Source organism: Salmo trutta, chromosome 11 (assembly GCF_901001165.1).
Source record: "Salmo trutta chromosome 11, fSalTru1.1, whole genome shotgun sequence".
NCBI classification, from domain to species: domain Eukaryota; kingdom Metazoa; phylum Chordata; class Actinopteri; order Salmoniformes; family Salmonidae; genus Salmo; species Salmo trutta.
The window spans coordinates 20,190,294-20,213,469 of NC_042967.1; the positions used below are offsets into that span (position 1 = coordinate 20,190,294).

The 23,176-nt window shown below is 44.2% G+C and overlaps 1 protein-coding gene across 1 annotated transcript; it reads left to right on the top strand.

Annotated features, from left to right (window-relative positions):
* The first annotated feature begins 2,065 nt into the window (after positions 1–2,065).
* On the top strand, positions 2,066–21,873 carry vwa10.2 (von Willebrand factor A domain containing 10, tandem duplicate 2). Its single transcript, XM_029766554.1, has 18 exons — positions 2,066–2,246; positions 3,098–3,408; positions 3,641–3,793; positions 4,175–4,315; positions 4,411–4,504; positions 10,396–10,524; positions 10,946–11,132; positions 11,365–11,534; positions 12,073–12,185; positions 12,496–12,612; positions 12,927–13,080; positions 13,189–13,265; positions 15,664–15,796; positions 15,893–16,045; positions 18,570–18,662; positions 18,895–19,181; positions 19,330–19,629; positions 21,243–21,873. The coding sequence occupies exons 2-18, from the start codon at positions 3,220–3,222 to the stop codon at positions 21,708–21,710; spliced, it is 2,958 nt and encodes a 985-aa protein (XP_029622414.1). The 5' UTR covers positions 2,066–2,246; positions 3,098–3,219; the 3' UTR covers positions 21,711–21,873.
* The last annotated feature ends 1,303 nt before the right edge of the window (positions 21,874–23,176 follow it).

Consider the following 23,176-nt stretch of genomic DNA (forward strand, 5'->3'; position numbering starts at 1 on the left):
AGCAGATACCTCCATACCAAAACAATATGAAGTGTCTGTCATCACCACCTCTGAGTAGACAGCAGATACCTCCATACCAAAACAATATGAAGTGTCTGTCATCACCACCTCTGAGTAGACAGCAGATACCTCCATACCAAAACAATATGAAGTGTCTGTCATCACCACCTCTGAGTAGACAGCAGATACCTCCATACCAAAACAATATGAAGTGTCTGTCATCACCACCTCTGAGTAGACAGCAGATACCTCCATACCAAAACAATATGAAGTGTCTGTCATCACCACCTCTGAGTAGACAGCAGATACCTCCATACCAAAACAATATGAAGTGTCTGTCATCACCACCTCTGAGTAGACAGCAGATACCTCCATACCAAAACAATATGAAGTGTCTGTCATCACCACCTCTGAGTAGACAGCAGATACCTCCATACCAAAACAATATGAAGTGTCTGTCATCACCACCTCTGAGTAGACAGCAGATACCTCCATACCAAAACAATATGAAGTGTCTGTCATCACCACCTCTGAGTAGACAGCAGATACCTCCATACCAAAACAATATGAAGTGTCTGTCATCACCACCTCTGAGTAGACAGCAGATACCTCCATACCAAAACAATATGAAGTGTCTGTCATCACCACCTCTGAGTAGACAGCAGATACCTCCATACCAAAACAATATGAAGTGTCTGTCATCACCACCTCTGAGTAGACAGCAGATACCTCCATACCAAAACAATATGAAGTGTCTGTCATCACCACCTCTGAGTAGACAGCGGATACCTCCATACCAAAACAATATGAAGTGTCTGTCATCACCACCTATGAGTAGACAGCAGATACCTCCATACCAAAACAATATGAAGTGTCTGTCATCACCACCTCTGAGTAGACAGCAGACACCTCCATACCAAAACAATATGAAGTGTCTGTCATCACCACCTCTGAGTAGACAGCAGACACCTCCATACCAAAACAATATGAAGTGTCTGTCATCACCAACTCTCTGTCATCCCTCTCTCTCCCTCCCTCTTTACAACTCTGTCATCCCTCTCTCTCTCTCCCTCTGTACAGCTCTCTGTCATCCCTCTATCTCTCTCCCTCTGTACAACTCTGTCATCCCTCTCTCACCCTCTTTACAACTCTCTGTCAACCCTCTCTCTCACCCTCTTTACAACTCTCTGTCGTTCACTTTTACCTTTCTCCTGTTCTTCTAAGACTGTGGTATTGTTTTTCCAATCAGGTCCCTCTCCTTTTCTCCATCTTTCTTCCGTCTCTCTGTCTTTTAAAGGGTCTTGTCCTTTCTGGACATCTGTAGCATCCTGTTTCTGTACTTTATGTAGAACTGGAATGATTCGCTCTAACTCTATGTTACCATCCGCCAGAATATTGACAGGAAATGGGAGTGACCTGATTGCCATGGAAATGAAGGTGAAAGCAAATGACAATGGATGAAGAAGTAACCTGACAGGGTAATTGTGTCAGAACAGAGGAAGGCCAGAAAAGGAGGATCCGTTGGTTCTCTCATATACATCACTTCAGGGTGAATCCTAACTTCAAGTCCAATTTTCACTTAGTCTTCATATGACATCAATGTGTTACTAAGTGAAAGTCTGACTTAAGTGGAAGTTAGGATTCGCCCCTGTGGGTAATTGTGATGAAACAGTGTAACGCCAGAAAAAGATACATTAGCTCGCACACATTGTTATGAGATACATCACTTCACCTGTGTCCCAAATGGCACACACTTCCTTAAATAGTGCACTACATTTAGGGCTCATAGTGCTCATAGGACTCATGGGAATCATAGGGCTCATATATTAGGAAAAGGGTGTCATTTGGGACACTGCTATTATGTGTACTGAAGTCAGACCTCCTTGATATGGACAGTAAGGCCTCTCCCACTGTCCTCCCACTGCTCTGACTCACAAACACACACACACACACACACACACACATACACACACACACACACAGCCCTCCTCTTCCTGTGTATCTGGAGGAGTGTTCTGTTTGGGAATTCTTGTCACGGCCACATGAACACTGAATGAGTGACTTCCGCCCCTCGTCACTCCACCCAGGTGTAGCAAGTTATAAAGGAGCAGAATGAGGCCACACACAAACTGATAAGGACAAAGAATGTCAAACACACAGAGAATACTATACACACACACTTGAAGTCTACTTCCACCACCACTCCCAACGTGGACATCGGGACCTCACCAATTCACGACTCACAGGTAAAATTATAACTGTCAACGTTTCAGTTGGAATTTATGTAAGTCAACTTTGTGTTTTCTAGACTTCATCTTTAGTTAATTTCGCACTGTTTATGTAAAGTATCTGAATGGAAAATGTTATGTAAATTGGAGTTTACTTAAAGTGCGTTCATTAGATAACTACAAGTTATTTTAGTGATATGGTACAATGTGATTTGACATGTGGTCAGGACTTAAGTGAGAATATTTCTGTCTCCCTCGTCTCTCTCATGCTTCCCCCTTCATTCCCTTGTCTCTCTCATGCTTCCCCCTTCATTCCCTTGTCTCTCTCATGCTTCCCCCTTCATTCCCTTGTCTCTCTCATGCTTCCCCCTTAATTCCCTTTTCTCTCTCATGCTTCCCCCTTAATTCCCTTTTCTCTCTCATGCTTCCCCCTTCATTCCCTTGTCTCTCTCATGCTTCCCCCTTCCTTCCCTTGTCTCTCTCATGCTTCCCCCTTAATTCCCTTGTCTCTCTCATGCTTCCCCCTTAATTCCCTTTTCTCTCTCATGCTTCCCCCTTCATTCCCTTGTCTCTCTCATGCTTCCCCCTTCATTCCCTTGTCTCTCTCATGCTTCCCCCTTCATTCCCTTGTCTCTCTCATGCTTCCCCCTTCATTCCCTTGTCTCTCTCATGCTTCCCCCTTCATTCCCTTGTCTCTCTCATGCTTCCCCCTTCATTCCCTTGTCTCTCTCATGATTCCCATTTCATTCCCTTGTCTCTCTCATGCTTCCCCCTTGATTCCCAATCTCCACCCAGGCGTTCCCACTACAGCTTGTTAACCCTGAGTAACCTCTCCTTGGTTTGATCTCTGTCCTTTTGTGTCTCTGTAGGTTCCAACAGGCTCACAGAACCAGGAAGATACTTGATATTGACACTGATCATATCTCACACATAGAGAGTTATTAGAGACCTTCTCCTCTCTCCTTGGACCCTCAAGACTTTATACGCTGTCATGCAGACCTCCCTCCTCCTGATGGTGCTGTACCTGTCCCTTCCAGGGGGCACCCAGGCCTTCAAACCCCTCATCTCAGGAGGGGGCTCGGTCACACACCGTGACATCACACAGAGGGCTGTTTTACGCAAAACTGCCGAGGTCTGCCGAGCCCTGGCTGCCGCCCAGGGGCAGGACTTCAGCCTGCCGGTGAGTTGACTATTGGTGGATGTTTTGACACAGGAATGAGCTACTGGAAATTAACTAATGTTTTTGTAATTGGTTCTATAATAAAGCAATGAATGTAATACTGAGACATTTTCACCAGACTGAAAGTTTTAGGATTTCATCACATCGTCTTATCTCTTACTTGTGAGTTTCCCCTACAAACCAATTAATAACCTCTCTCTCTTTCTCTCTCTCTCTCTCTCTCTTTCTACAGATTGGAGACAGTCTCTCCATTGTCAAACTACAGAAGGCCTGCTCTGCAGACTCCTCCTCTTCCACCCTCGTCTCCACCATCCTCTTCCAGAGCGCCATTGTCAAGATGTACCTTAGCAACGCCCTTGTGGACATGGAGTTTGCTCTGAGCAAGGTGAGGATGACAAGATGACGACGAGAAGGATGGTGTTGAAGATAATGATGGTAATGGTGATGATAATGGTGATGAGGATGATAATGATGATGGAGATGGCGATGATGATGATGGTGATGATAACAGCGATGAGGATGATAATGATGATGAAGATTATTAGGATTATGATAATGGCGATGATCATGCTGACGATGGTGGCAGTAATGATAATGGTGACAATTATGGTAATTGAGATGATAACAATGGTGATAATGGTGACGATTGTAATATTGGTGAGGATAATGATTGTGATGGTGATGATAATGGATATGATGATGATGATGGTGACATGATGGTGGTGATGATGATGATGATGATGATGATGATGATGATGTGAGCCAGGCACACCACTTCGACGGTGAGACCTTCCAGGGGGGGCGGGCCCTGATCACGGCGGGGGTGTCGGAGGTCAAGGCCAGCGTCAAACAAGGGCGCTACCTGTTGGCCAGGCTGGCACTGGGACGTGTCTGTCACACACTACAGGTGAGCAAACACACACACATACTACAGCTGAGAGAGGGAGATGATGAAGACTGATTGTGCTGATACTGTTGAGTTGATTGTGACTGTCTCTCCAGGATTTCTACAGCCACAGTAACTGGGTTGAGATGGGGAACAGACAGCCGTACAGCACTCTGATCAGACCTGACCTGCAACTGGTGAACCTGGCAGGTATTGTGTGTGGAACTATCTGTAGTTTATTTAAACCTTCCCCAGATATACCCACCTATATCGGCACAATACAGGTATACATGCAATACATGCAACACAAACACGTAGCTAAAACGCCTACATTATAAAGGCATTTGTTCATAAAATAAAGAAACCTCTCCTCATGGACTGATAAAGAAGTATTTGGGTGTGTGCCATTGTCAACACTAAACCAATCCCTCTTTTTATCAGTCGACCAACCAGCATGGAGATAATAGACTTGTCATCGCTTCTACACAATTCACACCCCTATAAACTGCTAACTGCTAGCTTGCTTGCCCCAGTCTGCTAACTGATTGCTTGCTAACCCGGTCTGCTAACTGCTAGCTTGTTTAGCCCCGGTCTGTTAACTGCTAGCTTGTTTAGCCCCGGTCTACTAACTGCTAGCTTGTTAGCACCGGCCTGCTAACTGTCTGAATCGCTGTGTCCCCAGCCAGCCCAACCACTCACTGAACCCATATGTTCACTTGGCTACGCATACCTCTCTCTAATATCAATATGCCTCGTCCATTACTGTCCTGGTTAGTGATTACTGTCTTATTTCACTGTATAGTCTCTAGCCCTGCTCAATATGCCTTAACCAACCATGTTGTTCCACCTCCTACATATGCAATGACATTACCTGGTTTAAAGGTCTCTAAAGACTATATCTCTCTCATCATTACTCAATGCCTAGGTTTACCTCCAATGTACTCGCATCCTACCTTACCTTTGTCTGTACATTACGCCTTGAATCTATGCTATCGTGCCCAGAAACCTGCTCCTTTAACTCTCTGTTCCGAACGTGCTAGACGGCCAGTTCGCATAGCCTTTAGCCGTTCCCTTATCCTACTTCTCCTCTGTTCCTCTGGTGATGTAGAGGTTAATCCAGGTCCTGCAGTGCCTAGCTCCACTCCCACTCCCCAGGTGCTCTCATTTGTTGACTTCTGTAACCGTAAAAGCCTTGGTTTCATGCATGTTAACATTAGAAGCCCACTCCCTAAGTTTGTTTAACCCCTGTGCGGCCTCGGACATCCAGCGAAAAATCATATCGCCATTAGCATAACAAAATGTAATAATTTTTTTTTTTCACATTTTTTTTCAAATTATATCGTTTTATAGATACACCTCTCCTGAATCGAACCACGTTGTCTGATTTCAAAAAGGCTTTACAGCAAAAGCAAAACATTAGATTATGTTAGAGGAGTATATCGTAAAAGTAGCCACATAGCCATTTTCCGACCAACCACATGCATCACAAATAACCAAAAAACAGCTAAATGCAGCACTAACCTTTGACAATCTATATCAGATGACACACCTAGGACATCATGTTACACAATACATGCATTCTTTTGTTCGATAAAGTTCATATTTATATATAAAAACAGCATTTTACATCAGTGCGTAACGTTGACTAACTATTTTCCCTCAAATGCATTCGATGAAACAGAGCTACAATTTACTAAATTACTATTCGAAAACATTTTTAAAATGTAATATTGTCATTCTAAGATTTATAGATGAATATCTCTTGAAAGCACCTGTAATGCCAGATTTAAAATTTACTTTACTGAGTAATCATACTTTGCGATGAAAGGGGATTTGATACTCTGAAAAATAGGCTAACGTTACAGGTCAGCGCCATCTTGGAACAATCGCATATCACATCTAGTCTTGTATACTATTGTCAATAATCCCTTACCTTTGGTTGTCTTCATCAGAAAGCACTTCCAGGAATCCCAGGTCCACAACAAATGTATTTTCGTTCGAAAAAATTACTCCTTTATGTTCCAAGAGCTTGTTCTTGTTATCGCGTCTGAAAGCTCATCCAAATGCTCCGTCGGCCACGGGACAGCCATTTCGAGAAAATGCATTTTTTTCCCATTTAGGTTCGTTCAAACATGTCAAACGTTGTATAACATAAATCTTCAGGGCGTTTTTCAACAAGAGAGCCAATAAGATTCAAGGAGGATGATTGCATTTTGTTTCAAAACGTTTCGAAAGGGGAGGGTAACCAGGGGCGCCGGCGTCATAATGGTGATGGCCCTCTCCGTGTGACCACGTTCCACTGCGTCTCATTCATTCAGTTTTCACAGTAGGAGTCTCAAATCACTTTGTAAAGACTGGGGACATCTAGTGGAAGCAATAGGAAGTGCTCAATGAACCATAGCTCACGGTGTGATTAATAGGCAACGTGATGAAGTTGAGTTCGCAATTCAGAATTCCACCTGTTACGATCTGTCTCGGGGTTTTGACTGCCATATGAGTTCTGTTATACTCACTGACACCATTCAAACAGTTTTAGAAACTTTAGGGTGTTTTCTATCCACAAGTATTAATTATATGCATATCCTAGCTTCTGAGTTTGAGTAGTAGGCCGTTTAAAATGAGCACAAATTTTTTTCAAAAATCGCTGTAGCGCCCCCTATCCTAGGGGAACGCCAAGAGGTTAACTCAGTGCTTTAGCACACTCTGCCAACCCGGATGTCTTAGCCGTGTCTGAATCCTGGCTTAGGAAAACCACCAAAAACCCTGAAATCTCCATCCCTAACTATAACATTTTCCGCCAAGATAGAACTGCCAAAGGGGGCGGTGTTGCAATCTACTGCAAAGATAGCCTGCAGAGTTCTGTATTACTATCCAAGTCTGTACCCCAAAAATTTGAGCTTCTACTTCTAAAAATTCACCTTTCCAGAAACAAGTCTCTCACTGTTGCCGCTTGCTACAGACCACCCTCTGCCCCCAGCTGTGCCCTCGACACCATATGTGAATTGATTGCCCCCCATCTATCTTCTGAGCTTGTGCTACTAGGTGACCTAAACTGGGACATGCTTAACACCCCGGCCATCCTACAATCTAAGCTTGATGCCCTCAATCTCACACAAATTATCAATGAACCTACCAGGTACAACCCCAAATCCGTAAACACGGGGACCCTCATAGATATCATCCTATCTAACTCGCCCTCCAAATACACCTCTGCTGTTTTCAATCAAGATCCCAGCGATCACTGTCTCATTTCCTGCATCCGTAATGTGTCTGCGACCAAACGACCACCCCTCATCACAGTCAAACGCTCCCTAAAACACTTCTGCTGCCAGGCCTTTCTAATCGACCTGGCCGGGGTATCCTGCAATGACATTGACCTCATCCCGTCAGTAGAGGATGCCTGGTTATTCTTTGAAACTGCATTCCTCACCATCTTAAATAAGCATGCACCATTCCAAAAAATTTGAACTAGGAATAGATGTAGTCCTTGGTTCACTCCAGACCTGTCTGCCCTTGACCAGCACAAAAACATCCTGTGGTGTTCTGCAATAGCATCGAATAGCCCCCGTGAAATGCAACTTTTCAGGGAAGTACGGAACAAATATACACAGGCAGTTAGGAAAGCTAAGGCTAGCTTTTTCAAACAGAAATTTGCATCCTGTAGTACAAACTCTAAAAAGTTCTGGGACACTGTAAAGTCCATGGAGAATAAGAGCACCTTCTCCCAGCTGCCCACTGCCCTGAGGCTAGGAAACACTGTTACCACCAATAAATCCACTATAATTGAGAATTTCAATAAGCATTTCTCTACGGCTGGCCATGCTTTCCACCTGGCTACCCCTACCCAGGTCAACTGCCTGTTGTCCGGACCTCTGGCAGTCTCTATGGGGGAGCCACAGGGTTCAATTCTCGGGCCGACTCTTTTCTCAGTATACATCAATGATGTCGCTCTTGCTGCTGGTGATTCTCTGATCCACCTCTACGCAGACGACACCATTCTGTATACTTCTGGCCCCTCTTTGGATACTGTGTTAACTAACCTCCAAATGAGCTTCAATGCCATACAACTCTCCTTCTGTGGCCTCCAACTGCTCTTAAATGCAAGTAAAACTAAATGCATGCTATTCAATCGATCACTGCACGCACCTGCCTGCCCGTCCTGCATCACTACTCTGGACGGCTCTGGCTTAGAATACGTGGACAACTACAAATACCTAGGTGTCTGGTTAGACTGTAAACTCTTCTTCCAGACTCACATTAAGCATCTCCAATCCAAAATTAAATCTGGAATCGGCTTCCTATATCGCAACAAAGCATCCTTCACTAACGCTGCCAAACAGACACTCATAAAGCTGACCATCCTACCGATCCTCGACTTCGGCGATGTCATCTATAAAATAACCTCCAACACTCTGCTCAACAACTTGGATGCAGTCTATCACAGTGCCATCCGTCGCCAAACCTACTGGCTACAGGTTATCTACAAGTCTCTGCTAGGTAAAACCCCGCCTTATCTCAGCTCACTGGTCACCAAAGCAGCACCCACTCGTAGCACGCGCTCCAGCAGGTATATCTCAATGGTCACTCCCAAAGCTAATTCCTCCTTTGGCCGCCTTTCCTTCCAGTTCTCTGCTGTCAATGACTGGAACGAACTGCAAAAATCTCTGAAGCTGGAGACTCATATCTCCCTCACCAGCTTTAATCACCAGCTGTCAGAGCAGCGCACAGATCACTGCACCTGTACATAGCCCATCTGTAAGCAGCCCATCTATCTACCTCATCCCCATACTGTATTTATTTATTTATCTTGCTCCTTTGCTCCTTTGCACCCCAGTATCTCTATTTGCACATTCATCTTCTGCACATCTACCATTCCAGTGTTTAATTGCTATATTGTAATTACTTCACCACCATGGCCTATTTATTGCCTTAACTCCCTTATCTTACCTCATTTGCACTCACTGTATATAGACTTTTTGTTTTCTTTTTTTCTACTGTATTATTGACTGTATGTTTTGTTTATTCCATGTGTAACTCTGTGTTGTTGCATGTGTCAAATTGCTATGCTTTATCTTGGCCAGGTCGCAGTTGCAAATGAAAACTTGTTCTCAACTAGCCTACCTGGTTAAATAAAGGCGAAATATAAAAAATAAAAAACATAGTCAATTGAACTCTACCTACATGTGCCTATTACCTCGACTAACCGGTGCCTCCGCACATTGACTCTGTACCGGTACCCCTTGTATATAAAGCCTCGCTACTGTTATTTTACTGCTGCTCTTTAATTATTTGTTACTTTTCTTTTTACTTAGCACTTTTCTTTTTTTAACTTCTTAGGGCTAGGGGGCAGTATTGAGAATTTTGCGTTGTTGTTAAGGGCTTGTAGGTAAGCATTTAACTGTTGTATTCGGCGCATGTGACAAATACAATTTGATTTGATGGCTCCACATACTGTACTCTAACTCTACAGTGGATTCACTGTCTCTCTCTGTCTGTCTGTCTGTCTGTCTGTCTGTCTGTCTGTCTGTCTGTCTGTCTGTCTGTCTGTCTGTCTGTCTGTCTGTCTGTCTGTCTGTCTGTCTGTCTGTCTGTCTGTCTGTCTGTCTGTCTGTCTGTCTGTCTGACTCTCTCTGTCTCTGTCTCTGTCTGTCTTTCTCTCAGTTTTGGTCATTTTGATGGAACGCTACACACTCCTGTTCTAACCCGCTCTTCTCCCACTTCAGGCCCCAGTACTCCTGTTCTAACCCCCTCTCCTGCCTCTTCAGGCCCCAGTACTCCTGTTCTAACCCCCTCTCCTGCCTCTTCAGGCCCCAGTACTCCTGTTCTAACCCCCTCTCCTCCCTCTTCAGGCCCCAGTACTCCTGTTCTAACCCCCTCTCCTCCCTCTTCAGGCCCCAGTACTCCTGTTCTAACCCCCTCTCCTGCCTCTTCAGGCCCCAGTACTCCTGTTCTAACCCCCTCTTCTGCCTCTTCAGGCCCCAGTACTCCTGTTCTAACCCCCTCTCCACCCTCTTCATGCCCCAGTACTCCTGTTCTAAACCCCTCTCCTGCCTCTTCAGGCCCCAGTACTCCTGTTCTAACCCCCTCTCCTCCCTCTTCAGGCCCCAGTACTCCAACCTGTAGGAACTGTATGGGAGGTAACTGTACTGATAACATCCTACCAGAGGTCTTACAGCAGGGCCTGCTCACCTCTGGATACTTCAACCTGTTCTCCTCCAACAAACCTGCAGGTACACACACACACACACACACACACACACACACACACACACACACACACACACACACACACACACACACACACACACACACACACCTTTTCTTCCTCTTCTTGATAGACAGCAGCTAATAGGGATCCTAATAAATACAACAAAAAAACCTTTTAATGAAATCTTTATTTAACTAGGCAATTCAATTAACAACAAATTCCTATTTACAATGACGGGCTAGCCCTGCCAAACCCGGACGACGCTGGGCCAATTATGCACCGCCATATGGGACTCTCAATCACAGCCGGATTATGATACAGCCTGGAATCAAACCAGGGACTGTAGTGACGCTGCTTGCACTGAGATGCAGCGCCTTAGACTGCTGCGCCACTTTGGAGCATTGATGCAAACTAACTCACGCACTCATCTCTCCCTCTCCTAGGTAAGTGTAGCCACGGCGGGTTGTTTGACCGGACCAGCGGTCGGGACCCAGTAGGGGGCATCAACAAGGACGACGTGGGGTCCAGTCATGGTCACCTCCACCACACTGCAGCCGACGTGGCCGTCAACGCTACCATGGAACTACTGGAGGACATCAGAGGAGCTGCCGGGGACAAGGTCTTCCTACGGTGAGAGAGAGGGGCTGAAGTAGGTGGGCAATGTTTAGGCTAGAGGTGATTATTTGTGATGTTTTGTGTTAAGTTGGAGGATTTTATCACTATTATGGGCAAGGATTAGACTACTATATGATGAGGGAGATGTCATGGTAAACTGTTGTGAGGAGCTAGGATAACAAAGGGTGTTTTTGGTTCATAATTCCTACTCCATAATCTCCCTTGCTCTCTCTCATCCCCCCTCCAGGTTAATAGGCATCACCCAGTCGTCAGTGTTGTGTTTTGTCATCGACACCACAGGCAGTATGAGTGATGACATCACTGAGGCTAAGAGAGTGTCCTTCTCCATCATCGACAGTAAGAGAGGAACTCAGCAGGAACCTTCATCATACATCCTGGTCCCCTTCAATGACCCAGGTGGGTGTTAGCCTAGTCCCAGATCAGCAGGAACATACATCCTAGTCCCCTTCAACGACCCAGGTGGTTAATAGCCTGGTCCCAGATCAGCAGGAACATACATCCTGGTCCCCTTCAACAACCCAGGTGGGTGTTAGCCTGGTCCCAGATCAGCAGGAACATACATCCTGGTCCCCTTCAACGACCCAGGTGGGTGTTAGCCTGGTCCCAGATCAGCAGGAACTGACATCCTGGTCCCCTTCAACGACCCAGGTGGGTGTTAGCCTGGTCCTAGATCAGCAGGAACATACATCCTGGTCCCCATCAACGACCAAGTTGGGTGTTAGCCTGGTCCCAGATCTGTTGTCCAACTCCAACATTACGATCACGTCACATGCCAAGTGCCTCCCTGAAACTGGGAGCAGAACAACTGTCTTAACCCTTGTGTGGAATAACATTACAATTTCACGTCCCATCAAATCTTACACAATTAGTCATTTGTGGTGTGTGTGTGTGTGTGTGTGTGTGTGTGTGTGTGTGTGTGTGTTTGTGTTTGCAGGATTTGGGCCTCTGATCACCACAACAAACGCAGACATTTTCAAACAGAGAATCAATGCCCTGACAGCATCAGGAGGAGGAGATATACCAGAGCTGTGCCTGTCAGGACTACAGGTGTGTGTGTGTGTGTGTGTGTGTGTGTGTGTGTGTGTGTGTGTGTGTGTGTGTGTGTGTGTGTGTGTGTGTGTGTGTGTGTGTGTGTGTGTGTGTGTGTGTACAGGCAATGTCCTGAGCAAAAGTTACATTCACAGTGCCAATATGAAGGCTGTATTTGAACGGCTGCATTTGAAATGTGGTTGCCTGTTTTGCAACTCTGCCAGAGCTGGTTAGTTAGCCAGTGGACTGAACATGTTATTTCCCATAGAGTTCCAGTACTTGATCCCAGTGTGGTCTGACTCTCTGATGTGTGTGTTGTAATTCCCAGCTGGCCCTCACGGCGGCGCCACCCTCCTCTGAGATCTTTGTGTTCACTGATGCTCCTGCTAAAGACACTGCACTGAAGAGCACTGTCACTGCCCTCATAGAGAGCACCAAGTCTGTGGTTAGTAGCTTCCACTACTGTTAATCTTTCTCTCTCTGTCTCCTTCTCTTTCTGTCTCTCTCTGTGCTTCTGTTCATCACTGTCTCTGTCTCTCCCCCTTTTGGAGACAGTTTACTGTTCGTGGGCTCACAAGTTGTCTGAGTGAGATGTGATGAAGTGTGATGTAAAGACTAGCCATTATGATTCATCTCAACATATCTTATTTCTTTACTGCCATTCTTTCCTAACTTCCACTTTCCTTTCATCCTTTATTCTGTCATCAACCTCTAACTCTCTTCTCCTCTCTCTACCTCTCCTCTGCTCCCTCTCCTCAGGTGACCTTCATGTTGACTGACAACCTCCGATCCAGTCGTCGTCGCCGTTCCGTGGGCGGAGCTTCAGCCGTATGGCCCAGTCAGGGTGGAGCCTCCAATCGGATGGCCCAATCAGACGCTCAGCTGTACCGTGACCTTGCCCAGGCCTCTGGAGGTCAACCAATCAGTCAATCAATTGATCGTATTCATAAAGCAGTTGTCCCAAAGTCTTTTACAGCTTCTTATAGAGTTCTCAGAACATACTGTCATCCCTTCCCTCCAGGTCAGGCCATTGAGGTCACCAAGGAGGATCTGCACCGGGCCACCAGCATCATCGAGGACGCCTCCGCTGCAGCACAGGTCTGGTAATGTTTTGGCTTATAGGCTATAGATCAAGTCCTCCTGCTCAGTGTTCAGTCAGTCACTCTCTCTCACTGGACAAGCTATACAATTGTACACCCTAACAATGACCTCAACTGTGTTGTTAACATATCTAATGACTTGCCTATTAAACCCTCCTGCTACTCCTCCTCCTCCTCCTCCTCTTCCTCCTCCAGGTGTCTGTGTTGTTAACATATATAATGTCTTGTCTATTAACCCCTCCTCCTCCTCCTCCTCCTCCTCCAGGTGACTGTGTTGTTAACATATCTAATGTATTGTCTATTAACCCCTCCTCCTCCTCCTCCTCTTCCTCCAGGTGACTGTCTTGTTAAAATATCTAATGTATTGTCTATTAACCCTTCCTCCTCCTCCTCATCCTCCTCCTCCTCCTCTTCCTCCAGGTGTCTGTGTTGTTAACATATCTAATGTATTGTCTATTAACTCCTCCTCTTCCTCCTCCTCCTCTTCCTCCAGGTGACTGTGTTGTTAACATATCTAATGTATTGTCTATTAACCCCTCCTCTTCCTCCTCCTCCTCTTCCTCCAGGTGACTGTGTTGTTAACATATCTAATGTATTGTCTATTAACTCCTCCTCCTCCTCTTCCTCCAGGTGACTGTGTTGTTAACATATCTAATGTATTGTCTATTAACTCCTCCTCCTCTTCCTCCAGGTGACTGTGTTGTTAACATATCTAATGTATTGTCTATTAACTCCCTCCTCCTCCTCCTCTTCCTCCAGGTGACTGTGTTGTTAACATATCTAATGTATTGTCTATTAACTCCTCCTCCTCCTCCTCCTCCTCCAGGTGACTGTGTTGTTAACATATCTAATGTATTGTCTATTAACCCTCCTCCTCCTCTTCTTCCTCCAGGTGACTGTGTTGTTAACATATCTAATGTATTGTCTATTAACTCCTCTTCCTCCTCTTCCTCCAGGTGACTGTGTTGTTAACATATCTAATGTATTGTCTATTAACTCCTCTTCCTCCTCCTCCCCCAGGTGACTGTGTTGTTAACATATCTAATGTATTGTCTATTAACCCCTCCTCCTCCTCCTCCTCTTCCTCCAGGTGACTGTGTTGTTAACATATCTAATGTATTGTCTATTAACTCCTCCTCCCCCAGGTGACTGTGTTGTTAACATATCTAATGTATTGTCTATTAACCCCTCCTCCTCCTCCTCCTCTTCCTCCAGGTGACTGTGTTGTTAACATATCTAATGTATTGTCTATTAACCCTCCTCCTCCTCCTCCTCCTCATCCTCCAGGTGTCTGTGTTGTTAACATATCTAATGTATTGTCTATTAACCCTCCTCCTCCTCCTCCTCCTCTTCCTCCAGGTGACTGTGTTGTTAACATATCTAATGTATTGTCTATTAACCCCTCCTCCTCCTCCTCCTCTTCCTCCAGGTGACTGTGTTGTTAACATATCTAATGTATTGTCTATTAACCCCTCCTCCTCCTCCTCCTCTTCCTCCAGGTGACTGTGTTGTTAACATATCTAATGTATTGTCTATTAACCCTCCTCCTCCTCCTCCTCTTCCTCCAGGTGACTGTGTTGTTAACATATCTAATGTATTGTCTATTAACTCCTCCTCCTCCTCTTCCTCCAGGTGTCTGTGTTGTTAACATATCTAATGTATTGTCTATTAACCCTCCTCCTCCTCCTCCTCCTCTTCCTCCAGGTGACTGTGTTGTTAACATATCTAATGTATTGTCTATTAACCCCTCCTCCTCCTCCTCCTCTTCCTCCAGGTGACTGTGTTGTTAACATATCTAATGTATTGTCTATTAACCCCTCCTCCTCCTCCTCCTCTTCCTCCAGGTGACTGTGTTGTTAACATATCTAATGTATTGTCTATTAACTCCTCTTCCTCCTACTCTTCTTCTTCTTCCAGGTGACTGTGTTAACATGTCTAATGTATCGTTTGTTAACTAGTATGGGCTATGTGGGATGCTAGCGTCCTACCCGCGGTACAGCCAGTGAAATAGCAGGGCGGCAAATTCAAAACAACAAATATCTCATAATTCACATTTCTCAAACATACAACTATTTTACACCATTTTAAAGATACACTTCTCCTTAAACCAACCACGTTGGGCTTTAATTTGGGCACGTCATTCATCCGAATTTCCGAATACTGCCCTGTCACCAAAAAGTTAACCCCTCCTCCTCCTCCTCCAGGTGACTGTGTTGTTAACATATCTAATGTATTGTCTGTTAACCCCTCCTCTTTCTCCTCCTCCTCCTCCTCCAGGTGACTGTGTTGTTAACATATCTAATGTATTGTCTTTTAACACCTCTTCCTCCAGGTGACTGTGTTGTTAACATATCTAATGTATTGTCTGTTAACCCCTCCTCTTTCTCCTCCTCCAGGTAACTGTTCTACAGGAGGTAAGGAGCCCCGGGAAGGCAGAGAATTTCTCCTTTACAGTAGACGAGTCTTTGAGAAATCTGAATGCTTACATCACAGGAGGATTCCTCTCCTTCACTCTCACCAGCCCTTCAGGTGTGTGTGTGACAGCCAGGTGTGACTGGATTTACTGTACATGTCACCTTTCCAGGTAAAGTTTTTGATAACCAGATGTCCCTCTCCTCCCTCTAGGTGTGTCTCAGAGTAACAGTGAGGCCAGCGGTCCTCTGGGGACCATCCAGACTGTAGGGAACCTACATCGCGTCTCTCTGATCACACACAACAACATAGGATTATGGGAAATCAGTCTTAACTCCCTTGAGTCCTACTCACTGAAGGTCATAGGTCAGTACAGTGGCGAGCCCTGATTCCTGGTCAACAGTAGTGCTTATATGTATGGAATAGGGTTCCATTTCAGATGTAGTCCATTGTCCAGACTTCCCCTCCTCATCACAACATTTACATTTCTATCTTTATTCTCCATGTAAGAATTGTTTAAACACCGATCGGACCCTTTTTTTTCAATTTTTGCCTAAAATGACCAAATCTAACTGCCAGTAGCTCAGGACCAGAAGCAAGGATATGCATATTCTTGAAACCACTTGAAAGGAAGCACTTTGAAGTTTGTGGAAATGTGAAATTACTGTAGTAGAATATAACACATTATATCTGTTAAAAGATAATACCAAGAAAAAAAACATGCAAGAGAAAGGTCATTATATCACTTAGGAGTCTAGGCGCAATTTAGATTTCGGCCACTAGATGGCAGCAGTGCATGTGCAATGCTTTAGACTGATCCAATGAACCATTGCATTACTGTTCAAAATGTTGTATCAAGTCTGCCCAAATGTGCCCAATTGGTCAATTGATACATTTTCAAGTACATAACTATAGAGAACATACAAAAATGATATGATAATAAAACATTTTAATTTACACACTCCCAGGAATGTCATAAATTATGGATAATTAGCTTCCCTACAGAAAAGACACTAACCTTCACACGTTCAGACACAGCAGGGGTTCAAACTGTAGAACCCAGTTCCTACATTTGAATATAAAAATATATTTTATCAAACAAAACTATGCTACATTTTATCTCTGGGACCCTCAGGATGACAAATCAGAGCAAGATTACTGAATGTAAGTACATTATTTACCTTCAAAGGTGACTGTGTCAAACCATTTGACGTTTTTGTTGTTGTTGTGCACTCTCCTCAAACAATACCATGGTATTGTTCACTGTAAAAGCTACTGTAAATTAGACAGTGCAGTTAGATTAACCTGTTGGGGTGTAGGGGGCAGTATTTTTACGGACGGATGAAAAACGTACCCAATTTAAAGAGATTACTACTCTGGCCCAGAAACTAGAATATGCATATTATTAGTACATTTGGATAGAAAACACTCTGTTTGAATGGTGTCTGTGAGTATAACAGAACTCATATGGCAGGCAAAAACCTGAGACAAATCCAAGCAGGAAGTGGAAAGTCTGAGTTCTTCTTTTAGTTCTTTTTTTGATTCTCTATCGAAACTACAGTGTCTGTGGGGTGACGTTGCACTTCCTAAGGCTTCCATTGGCTGTCAACAGCCTTCAGAAAGTGGTTTGAGCATTCTCCTGTCACTGGGCAGAGTATAGGAGATCAGTTACTGAGTGGTCTGCCTGGCAACAAAGGGATTGGATATGCTCGGTCCCGCGAACGCGCCGTTACTTCTTTTTCTTCTTGAATGAATATGCTATTGTCCGGTTGGAATATTATCGCAATTTTACGTTACAAATACCATAAAGATTGATTTTAAACAGCGTTTGACATGCTTCTAAGTACGGTAATGGAACATTTTGACTTTTCGTCTCTGGTTCCGCGCTCGCACGTTATGCCTTTGGATAAGTGATCTGTACGCACGAACAAAACGGAGGTATTTGTACATAAATATGGATTATTTCGAACACAAACTACATTTCTTGTGGAAGTAGCAGTCCTAGGAGTGCATTCTGACGAAGATCAGCAAAGGTAAGAGAATATTTGTAATACTAATTCTGAGTTTAGGTTGCCCCGAACTTGGCGGGTGTCTGCATAGCTCGCTGTGATGGCTGAGCTATGTACTCAGAATATTGAAAAATGTGCTTTCTCCGTGAAGCTATTTTAAAATCTGACACAGCGGTTGCATCCAGAAGTAGTCTATCTATAATTCTTTAAATAATTGTTATATATTTTGTCAACGTTTATGATGAGTATTTTTGTAAATTGATGTGCACATTCACCGGAGGGTTTTGGTGGGAATGCATTTTCTGAACATCACGTGCTAATGTACAATGCTGTTTTTGGATATAAATATGAACTTTATCAAACAAAACATACATGTATTGTGTAACATAATGTCCTAGGAGTGTCATCTGATGAAGATCGTCAAAGGTTAGTTCTTCATTTAGCTGTGTTTTGGGTTTTATTGACACACGTCCTTGCTTGGAAAATAGCTGTGATTATTTTTGTCTATGTACTCTCCTAACATAATCTAATGTTTTGCTTTCGCTGTAAAACCTTTTTGAAATCGGACAATGTGGTTACATCAAGGAGAAGTGTATCTTTAAAATGGTGTAAAATAGCTGTATGTTTGAGAAAGTTGAATTATGACATTTTGTTGTTTTTGAATTTGCCGCTAGCGTCCCACGTAGCCCATAGAAGTTAACACGATTTTAAGCTTTCTACCAATATCAGATATGTCTTTGTCCTGAGAAATGTTCTTGTTACTTACAACGTCATGCTAATCACATTATTGCACTTTAACTCAACCGTCCCATGGGGGGGACGCCGATCCCGTAGAGGATAATGGATTATCTAAAGTGCGTGCGTGTGTGTGTGTGTTTCAGGTCAGAGCTCTGTTAATTTTGGCTACCATTTCATGGAGGTTTTCGGAGGGGCTCATGGAGACTTTGGCCTCAGAGAGGGCCGTCCTCTCACAGGTAACAGTAAATAACAGAAGAAACCATCTTCTGTTCAAAATGTTTCATCTTCATCTTCCACAGCATCACAGCAGAGTAGTTTCAAATAATGTAAAAAATAATAACTTCCTCTTCCTCTCTACTTCACCTTACCTCTCTCATTCTTACTCTCTATTTTCCTCTGTTCACTTCATTCTCCTGCCCTTCCTCCATGTCTCTCTTCACCACCCTGTCCCCCCCCCCCACCACCCAGGCGGTAACATAACCCTGCTGGTGTCTGTGACGGGGGGTGATTCTGTCACTGTGACAGCGGTGGCCCTGGTCGAGGCCTCGGGATCAGGATCAGAAGTCAACGGAACCCTGCAATCGCTAGGCGGCATTGGCGGCGGGGACTTCCTGGTTACCGTGGCCAGAGTCCCACAGGGGGAGTTTATGGTGCGTCTGAGGGGAGAGAGCAATAGCGCCACCACCAAATCATCACCTAGCCTCTTCCAGAGACAGGCCTCCACTCAGATAAAGACTTCCAGCATCTCTGTTACGGTCAGTCTTGTAGAACTCTGAAATTGCACCCTTTTCCATTGGACCTGGGCCGCCAGGGTTCTGATGAAAATCAGTGCACTATAAGGAATAGGATGGCATTTTGGACACTTTGTCTTATTGTTAAAAAGTGAAGTTCTTCTCACCCCAGGCCCAGGCTGACAGTACTTTAGAACCCGGGTCGACCATCTCTGTCCCCTTCACCGTGACAATGGCCAAAGGAACAGGAGGAACTTTTACCATCCGAGCCACGAACGACCGCGGCTTCATATCCTCCTTCCCGGCCAGTGTCTCCATTGTGACCAGGGGCGGAGCGGCCAATGGTACGGTGACCCTCACGGCGCCCGCCAGCACCCCATCGGGAACGGACGTCACCTTGACCATCGAGGCAGAGTTCGCTGGAGCCACAGATTTGAACTACTCCATCCTGCGTCTCTTTGTTCTCAGCAAGGTAAGCATCATATCACAAAATTCTAAAATGAACTACTCCGTCCTGCGTCTCTCTGTTAGCATGTTCCAAAACACTTAAATTAACCTGTTGGGGTTAGTGGGCAGTATTTGCACGGCCGGATAAAAAACACACCCGATTTAATCTGGTTACTACTCCTGCCCAGTAACTAGAATATGCATATAATTGGCTTTGGATAGAAAACACCCTAAAGTTTCTAAAACTGTTTGAATGGTGTCTGTGAGTATAACAGAACTCATATGGCAGGCAAAAACCTGAGAAGATTCCAAACAGGAAGTACCCTCTCTGACCATTCCTTGGGCTTCTTGGCTCTGTTTAAAGAAAATTTAGGATCTTTGCTGTAACGTGACACTTCCTACGGCTCCCATAGGCTCTCAGAACCCGGGAAAAAGCTGAATGATGTAATTCCATGTAATTCCATTCGTAACCCTTATTTACCCTTTCGGATAGTGTCTTGAACGCACAAACAAAACGCCGCTATTTGGATATAACTATGGATTATTTGGGACCAAACCAACATTTGTTATTGAAGTAGAAGTCCTGGGAGTGCATTCTGACGAAGAACAGCAAAGGTAATAACATTTTTCTAATAGTAAATCTGACTTTGGTGAGTGCTAAACTTGCTGGGTGTCTAAATAGCTAGCCCTGTGATGCCGGGCTATCTACTCAGAATATTGCAAAATGTGCTTTCACCGAAAAGCTATTTTAAAATCGGACATAGCGAGTGCATAGAGGAGTTCTGTATCTATAATTCTTAAAATAATTGTTATGTTTTTTGTGAACGTTTATCGTGAGTAATTTAGTAACTTTTTTGTAAATTCACCCGAAGTTTGCGGGGGGTATGCTAGTTCTGAACGTCACATGCTAATGTGAAAAGCTGGTTTTTGATATAAATATGAACTTGATTGAACAAAACATGCATGTATTGTATAACATAATGTCCTAGGTGTGTCATCTGATGAAGATCATCAAAGGTTAGTGCTGCATTTAGCTGTCTTCTGGGTTTTTGTGACATTATATGCTAGCTTGAAAAATGGGTGTCTGATTATTTCTGGCTGGGTACTCTGCTGACATAATCTAATGTTTTGCTTTCGTTGTAAAGCCTTTTTGAAATCGGACAGTGTGGTTAGATTAACGAGAGTCTTGTCTTTAAAATGGTGTAAAATAGTCATATGTTTGAGAAATTGAAGTAATAGCATTTCTAAGGTATTTGAATAACGCGCCACAGGATTCCACTGGCTGTTACGTAGGTGGGACGAAATCGTCCCACTGGCCCTAGAGAAGTTAACTGCACAGTCTGTATTTCTTTGTTGTCAGCAAAGTAAGGAACTCTGAAATTAAGTACTCAGTCCTGCGCCTCTCTCTTGTCCGCAAGGTAAGTGTCGTATTCCAAAACTCTAAAATGGGTCTGGCCTCCTTTCCTCATATCTTCTCTTCCCTCATGGCCCTGATTTGAACTCTACCAGCTCTACAGGTCAGAGATGGTTCTGCCACTACCAGCTCTACAGGTCAGAGATGGTTCTACCACCACCACTACTACTTAGTTGTCTGACTAAGCTCTATCGCTCCCTCTCTCTGTCTCCCCCCTCCTCCAGGTGACAGATTTCACCCCTCCCCAGTGTGGAGTGGTCAGCGTATCGTCCAACTGCCTGGCTGACTGCAGTGCCTCTTACTGGCAGCTCTCTGCCAACCTGACCGACGGTGCCAACGGGACGGGCATCGACCGAGTCACCCTGCGCCAGGGTAACGGGACCCTGAACACTTCTACAGAGGTGGGCACCGGGGGCGAGAACGTGACCCGGGTGGCGTACAGCGCCACCTGCTGTTCAAAGAAGGTAGAGCTGGTGGTAGTGGACAGGGCAGGCAACGTGGGTGTGTGTCTGGGCTCAGTGAATGACTCTGTGGGGGTGGTTGTGAGCTCTACAGCCCAGGCCTCTGTCACCAACACTACAGCTGTACCTGTAGTTAGTACTACATCCCTCGGAGGGCCACCTTTGACTGTGTCCCTGTATCTAAGGATCTGTGTGATGCTTTCTCTCCTGTGGAATAGAGTAGAGCTATAGAGTTGTATAATAGTTCATATTGGTATATGCCATGTGGAACAGTGGAATCATTGCAAAGAGAGTCAAGTCATCAGACAAAGCCCATATGTATATGTTATGTTGTACAAATAGACAGGGTGGAAATATGTAATGAACTCTGTCATAATACACTGTGGAAACATTTTGTTATTTGTATTATTTATTTCTATTCTCTTAAATCTGTCAAACTGAAACTATGATGATCTTATCAAAACTTCTGCTTTTGGTGAAATTCCCCTCTTATCCAAGTTGACCGTCAGTTTCATTCTGAATAACTCTTCACATTGATGTCCCACAGACAACATAGATAGAAAACAGGACCCCAATATGGCATTAAGGCCAATGGTGATGTATGTGATGAAGTCACAGGGTCAAAATTGTTCCGCTAAAATATTAGCACGTCAATTATTGCTTGAATCTTATGTTAAAACTGATGTGCATTGTGGGAAACAAATATTTTTCCATTAGAAGCTAAAGTGGGGGAAGTCACGTGGTCACGTTTTTATAGGGGACAGTGCACATTAGTTTAGCCAAAATCTCATTTGCACCCTTAGTCCCTGGGCAAGTAAGGGCCTTTACACAGACATTATCTAACTACAAATACACAATAAAACAATACAAAATACAAATACATTACATCCAATAATATATCATTCTAACAACCACACACTATCATGAGGAACCACAGATAACTCATGTGTACAGGTTTGGATAGATTTGAGCCATGTTTTCAATTTAAATGTAAAAGCACAATAATGACTGCAGCTTCTCTGGTCCATGGGCATTGCATTCCATCATATATCATTTAGCTCTAACGGAGAAGGCCGATTGACTGAATTTACTGTCTCAATAAGGTACAACGCAATCAACCTCTAGTTACTGCCCTTGTTCTCCTGGAGGTGCTTAAAGCTGTCCAGACTGAATAAATTATGTTTGTGAATGATGTGACAATGGTGGTAACTGTTCGGTTTATCAAAATACTTAAGTGTTTGTTTGTAGAGTGATTCAATTGTTTTCAGAAGAGTAGCTCCTGCTTGTGACCAATATGTGAGGCAATATCTCAGATGTGAGAAGATCACAGCATGCCAATATAGTTTGGCGTTCTCCAGAGGAAGGTAAGGTCTTATAAACGTAATGTTGGATAATCAAAACATGACCGTGTTAACCACCACCTTCACCTGTTTCTTACATGTCTGGAGTCCAAAATGACACCGAGATACCTGAAGTTAGACAACTTTCAGATTCTCCCCGTTAACAAGAATAGCTCGTTGAGAAGAATCAATGGATTTCTTAGAGGAGTACATACAAACAGTCTTGGCGATATTTAATATAGGCAAGAATTAGTCATCCATTTAGAAATGTGTACCACAGCTTCAGTTAACTTGTTAACAACTTCTCTATTTTTTGTGTACATACAGGACTGTATCGTCTGCCTACATCTGCATGTT